The sequence below is a fragment of the Glycine soja genome, chromosome 5, assembly GCF_004193775.1.
Source record: "Glycine soja cultivar W05 chromosome 5, ASM419377v2, whole genome shotgun sequence".
NCBI classification, from domain to species: Eukaryota; Viridiplantae; Streptophyta; class Magnoliopsida; order Fabales; family Fabaceae; genus Glycine; species Glycine soja.
The window spans coordinates 4,559,360-4,565,975 of record NC_041006.1 but is presented as its reverse complement, the minus strand read 5'-3'; the positions used below and the strand labels follow the sequence as shown (position 1 = coordinate 4,565,975).

General features: G+C 37.3%; 1 protein-coding gene across 1 annotated transcript; it reads left to right on the top strand.

Moving 5' to 3' along the window:
- The first annotated feature begins 1,001 nt into the window (after positions 1–1,001).
- LOC114412090 (subtilisin-like protease SBT1.2) lies at positions 1,002–3,687 on the top strand. Its single transcript, XM_028375868.1, has one exon. The coding sequence runs from the start codon at positions 1,012–1,014 to the stop codon at positions 3,325–3,327; it is 2,316 nt and encodes a 771-aa protein (XP_028231669.1). The 5' UTR covers positions 1,002–1,011; the 3' UTR covers positions 3,328–3,687.
- The last annotated feature ends 2,929 nt before the right edge of the window (positions 3,688–6,616 follow it).

The window sequence follows — 6,616 nt, the reverse complement described above, 5'->3', positions numbered from 1 at the left end:
ATGTGTCATTAAACATACGGTGAGTAAGAGATAAAAAAGAGAAGAATATAAATATTATAGGTATTATAATATAATATAAAAAAAGAATAGAGATACATAAAAGTTATAGGTGCTAATTACTAAATATTTAAAATGTATCATTATTCTTATCTGAAATGTAACTTTTAAAGTATCCATCATGACGATGTAGAATCGAAGGAGTGTAAAATAATCTTTTACTACTATTTAATTGTTTCTGCACTTTTTAAATTTCTTTCTATGTGAACTGTGAAGAGTTGTTAGATTTTGGAAATTTTAATAGTCATCATTCCTGATGTAGAGCTTCTGCGAGCTATGAAGAAATATAAAGAAAAAAAAATCAAACAAATTAACCAAGAGGCACGGGCATATATATATTTGTTATATTCGTAGAGGCACAAGCATATATAAGCAATAAGAAATTATTCCCTTGTCTGTCTTCTAGGTTTGGAAGGGTTGCTTCTAAATAATCATTTCACCAATAAATTTACATGCACAAAATAATTTTAAAATAGAGAAATATTTACTCACGTACTCCTTATTATGAATAAATTTATGCAAGTCCTATTGAATACAGACTACGGAGTAAGCCTATTTTATCCATGTGAACTACACAATAAAAAGTGAACAACAAGAGTACAAGACCATCAATGATGAACTGAGTTTTGAACAAAAAAAATCTTGAAAGACTATTTAAGAAAAAAAGAAACAGCTATTTCCCACAAGGTAGAGCTATGTCGCTCATGCCCGTTTACAAATTACAGAATATAAATGGTTGTACTTGCACAGCTCCAATTAAATTAAAGGTCAACGACGTAAAAATAAATGGAATCACAGTTCACGACTTATATAACCAATTAACCATATAAAAAAAAGAACCAATTATATTCCATCAGTAACATTATTAACTAAAAAAAATAATGACTTCTAACATGCATATGCGGCGTTGATACATTTATTTCCTTATTATATATATATATTGATATTGTGATTATGTTCAAAGCACACCGAACTAAAGAAGCTTTGCTTCCATTTCCGTCGAGCAGAAAGCTTCTGCTGAACATGGATGCTTTCCTTTTCATTGTTTTCACTTTCGTGTTGAGCTTCCAAACTCATTTTGCTCAAGGAAGTGAACTACCTCGTACCACAAGCAGTTCAAAAACATATATTATCCATGTGAAGGGGCCACAGGATAAGTCACTAGATCAAACAGAAGATTTGGAGAGCTGGTACCATTCATTCATGCCACCTACTATTATGAGCTCTGAGGAACAGCCTCGAATGATTTATTCATACCTCAATGTGATGAGTGGTTTTGCTGCAAGACTCACTGAAGAAGAGTTGATAGCTGTGGAAAAAAAGGATGGCTTCATTTCTGCTCGTCCCGAAAGGATACTGCATCGCCAAACCACAAATACCCCACAATTTTTGGGGCTGCAGAAACAAACGGGATTGTGGAAAGAATCAAACTTTGGAAAGGGGATAATAATTGGGGTGTTGGATACTGGAATCACGCCTGGTCATCCTTCATTTAGCGATGCAGGAATGTCCCCGCCACCACCGAAATGGAAAGGGAGATGCGAAATTAATGTGACAGCTTGCAACAACAAACTAATTGGAGTAAGGACTTTCAACCACGTCGCGAAGTTGATTAAAGGAGCAGAGGCAGCCATTGACGATTTTGGACATGGGACTCACACAGCAAGCACAGCTGCTGGTGCTTTTGTTGATCATGCAGAAGTACTAGGAAATGCTGAAGGCACAGCATCAGGGATTGCCCCTTATGCTCACCTGGCAATTTACAGGGTATGCTCTAAAGTCTGTCGAGAGAGTGATATATTGGCTGCATTGGATGCAGCTGTGGAGGATGGAGTAGATGTATTATCAATATCCCTCGGCTCGAAAAGGGCAAAGCCTTTTTTCGATCATGGCATTGCTATAGGCACATTTGCAGCAATGCAGAAGGGAATTTTTGTAAGTTGTGCTGCAGGAAACGATGGCCCTCTCCCTGGTTCCGTAATTAACGGAGCGCCTTGGATCCTCACAGTTGGAGCAAGCAATATCAACAGAAGCATTGCAGCAACAGCAAAGCTAGGAAACGGGCAAGAATTTGATGGTGAATCTATTTTCCAGCCTTCTGATTTTTCTCCAACATTGCTACCCTTGGCATATGCTGGAATGAATGGCAAACAAGAAGATGCATTTTGTGGTAATGGATCCTTGAACGATATTGATTTCAGAGGCAAGGTTGTTTTGTGTGAGAAAGGAGGAGGCATAGAAAAAATTGCCAAAGGAAAGGAAGTAAAGAGAGCTGGTGGTGCAGCCATGATTCTCATGAACGATGAAAAGAGTGGCTTTAGTCTCAATATTGATGTACATGTTCTTCCCACAACACATGTAAGCTATGATGCTGGACTTAAGATTAAAGCCTATATATACTCCACCGCAACACCTACAGCTACCATTTTATTCAAGGGAACTATAATTGGAAACTCCTTAGCTCCTGTTGTTACATCCTTCTCTGGAAGAGGTCCCAGCTTGCCAAGTCCTGGTATTTTGAAACCAGACATCATAGGACCAGGCTTGAACATCCTAGCTGCCTGGCCATTCCCCCTGAATAACAATACTGCTTCAAAATCCACTTTCAACATTATGTCTGGCACATCAATGTCATGCCCACATCTTAGTGGCGTAGCTGCTTTGCTCAAAAGCTCTCATCCTCACTGGTCACCAGCTGCCATAAAATCTGCCATAATGACTTCTGCAGACATAATCAGTCATGAACGGAAACACATTGTTGGTGAAACACTTCAACCTGCAGATGTCTTTGCCACAGGTTCAGGTTACGTGAATCCATCAAGAGCAAATGATCCTGGGTTAGTTTATGATATCAAGCCTGATGATTATATACCTTATCTGTGTGGTTTAGGCTATAAGGATACAGAAGTTGAGATCATTGCAGGTAGAACAATTAAGTGCTCTGAGACTTCAAGCATTCGCGAAGGAGAGCTCAATTATCCCTCATTTTCTGTTGTGCTTGATTCCCCGCAGACATTCACAAGGACTGTGACAAATGTGGGTGAGGCTAACTCATCTTATGTTGTCACGGTTAGTGCACCAGATGGGGTTGATGTGAAGGTCCAACCAAATAAACTTTACTTTTCAGAAGCAAACCAGAAAGAGACATATTCAGTGACATTCAGCCGTATAGAGTTGGATGATGAAACTGTGAAATATGTTCAAGGATTTTTACAATGGGTCTCTGCCAAACACACTGTAAGGAGCCCTATCTCGATCAGCTTTGTATAAGACAACAACGTTGTTAGTAATAACAAGGACAATCAGCACACCTAGCAGCACATAGGCCATTTCAGCAACCTCACGTAGGTCATAACAGAATTAGTTTATGTTATGCAATAGTCCAATTCTGTTAGGCTAATATTCTCACTAGCAGACAAACAATTATATGCATAAATAAGCACTAAGTGAATGGAAATGACAGAGAAGAATTATGAGATACTTGTTAGTGTAGTTTACCATAGCTAGCTTAGTTCGTATTCGTAACAAACGTCTTGCCAGCTACAACTGGTATTAAGTGGCATGTCAATCATACCACAACATTTTGTTTTCTATTTTCATTCCATCAATGCATAAGGAAAATTTAAACTAGATCTCCAAAAGATTTTGAAATCTTCCTTTCAAGTCCGGTCATGAATGTGAGAAATGAAATAGAAAAATAAAATCTCTTTATAGGTCAAATTTGTCAGCCAACCAAACAATGAATATCTTGTTCAGAATATGCGATCAAACAACTGTGAACACGGAAAGAATGATGCGACATTAAAAAAGAAAAAATTACAAGGATGTTAAATAACCATGCTTAATAGGAAATGTGGATAGGTGTCAGATATTTCATCAAACTAAAACTTTCCAAGTGGCCAAATATACAATACTTACGAACTAATTGATCAATTGTGTGAATCATCAGTTTTAAAGATGATTATACTCTCATGTTAAGTACTTACTAGTTACTACTCAGACATAGTTTATATATATATATATATATATATATATATATATATATATATATATATATAGGAGTTTCCTATCAGATTCTGAATTTGTATTAAGGATTTCTGAGTTAAAAGGCAGTACAAGAAAAGATGAAGGGCGTAGCCCTCCCCAACCAAATCAGAATAACTACTCTAGACTCCAATTACCAAGATATTCTCTACATGACCCTACATTAATATACTATTCCCTCACATATAACAGAATCAATTATACTTTCTCTGTCCATAACTAACTCTCCTCCCCTTCCCCATTTCCCGCCTGTGTAACTCTAAGATGGCCTGGATCTTTGACCTTAAGAGGCCTGCTATCAATTTTCGAGCACACAGATTGATCAACCCCAAAAGCAGTTTATCAAAATGGCCACTATACCAAAGATTATAAAGATACTAGAAAAAATGATTTATATTTTGTACTATACTCATAAAATGCTTTTAAAAGAACAACCAAAATAAAAAGATATATTCATAATCAACAATCAAAACTGTTGGTAGTTAATTAGATGATAGTTGATAGTTGATAGTTTTAGGGAATTGTTTTAGAAAGAAGGCTATGTCATTGATTTCTTGGATTGATCAATTACAACATACCAATTGCTTATTTATAGGCTCAAGTCACCAACCTTTCAATGGTGGTGAATGTTTCTACATTACTTTAGGTCTTTCTGAAGTTTTCATGATAGATTAGTATCATGATAGTTCTAGATTCTTCTATCTTATACATACACTTATAGTTCTAAATTGTTCTATCATATTCATACACATTATAATTCTAGATTGTTCTACCATATTCATATACACTATAGTTCTAGATTGTTCTACCATATTCTATAGTTCTAGGATATTCTACTATTTTCATACATATTATATTTAAGAATATTCTAGAAATTTGTAGCAATTTCAACACTCCTCCTTGATGCAAATTTCTGTGACTCCGAGCATAGCTCGTAATTCTTCAAATCTTGGTCTTGGCAAAGCCTTCGTGAATATGTCTGCAATTTGATCTTCTGTTCTGCAGTAGTCGAGTTTGATCTCTTTAGTTGCTTCAGCTTCTCTGATAAAGTGATACTTGATTGTTATGTATTTTGTTCTGCTGTGATGAACTGGATTCTTCGCCATTGCAATTGCTGATTTGTTGTCGCAGTTGATTTTAGTAGGCTCATCTTGTTTTTCTCCATGTCTTCAAGTATCCTACAAAGCCATATAGCTTGACTCGTTGCTTCAGTAGCTGCCACGTACTCTGCTTCTGCTGTTGATTGTGCTACTGTAGCTTGCTTCTTCGATGCCCAAGAGAACATTCCTGATCCTAGTGAGAAAGCATAGCCAGAGGTACTCTTCATGTCATCTGTTGAACATGCCCAATCACTGTCGGTGTAGCCAAGTAATTCTGAGTTGGTTTCGGTAGTATACCATATACCGAACTCTTTTGTTCCTTGTAGATACCTCAAAATTCTTTTTCCTGCTCCAAAGTGTATTTGACTTGGGCTTTGCATGAATCTTGATAGAAGACTTGTAGCATACATTATGTCAGGCCGTGTAGCTGTCAAATATAGGAGGCTTCCAATTAGACTTCGGTATTTGGATGCATCAGCTTCTAGTGCTCCATCATTCTTCTGTAGTTTCTCATTTGTTATGAGTGGAGTAGCAACAGGTTTGCAACCATACATCTTGAATTTCTTAAGTAAGCCTTCTGTGTATTTCTTTTGCGAGATGAATATCCCTTCATTTCTCTGACTTACCTCTATGCCGAGGAAGTAACTCATCAAACCAAGGTCGGTCATCTCAAAGTTCTTCATCATGTCTTCTTTAAACTCCATCTTCATCTTAGTATTGTTTCTCGTGTAGATAAGATCATCTACATATAGAGAGAGTAAGAGAGTGTACTGACCTTGAGACTTGATGTAAAGTGTAGGCTCACTCTTGCTCCTCCTGAATCCTCGATCCATGAAATACTGATCGATTCTGCTATACCATGCTCGAGGTGCTTGCTTCAAACCATAAAGTGCTTTTCTTAGTTTTAACACTTTGTTTTCTTTGCCTTCAGACACGAATCCTTGTGGCTGCTCCACATAGATCTCTTCTTCAAGTACGCCGTTAAGGAAGGCGGATTTGACATCTAGTTGATTGATACTCCATCTTTTTTGTGACGCAAGAGCTATTAGAGCTCTTATGGTATCAAGATGAGCTACTGGTGCAAATGTCTCATTGTAGTCAATTTCGGGTTGCTATGAGTAACTCTTAGTTACTAGCCTCGCCTTGTGTTTCTGTATGGTGCCATCAGGGTTGAGCTTTGTCTTATAGACCCACTTAACCCCAATGATATCTTTTCCATGGGGACGATTTACTAACTCCCATGTGTTGTTTTTCTCGATCATCTGTATCTCTTCTTCCATTGCCTTGACCCATACTTCCTGCTTTGACGCTTCTTCAAAGCTTCCAGGTTCAAGTATGGCCAAGTTACAGGTTTCATATATGTCCACCAAAGATCTTACTCATCTTGGAGTAGACTCTGATGATGATAGTTCTTG

Excerpts from the sequence above, each read along its gene's own strand:
- LOC114412090 (XM_028375868.1), top strand. The coding sequence starts at position 1,012 with ATGTTCAAAGCACACCGAACTAAAGAAGCTTTGCTTCCATTTCCGTCG.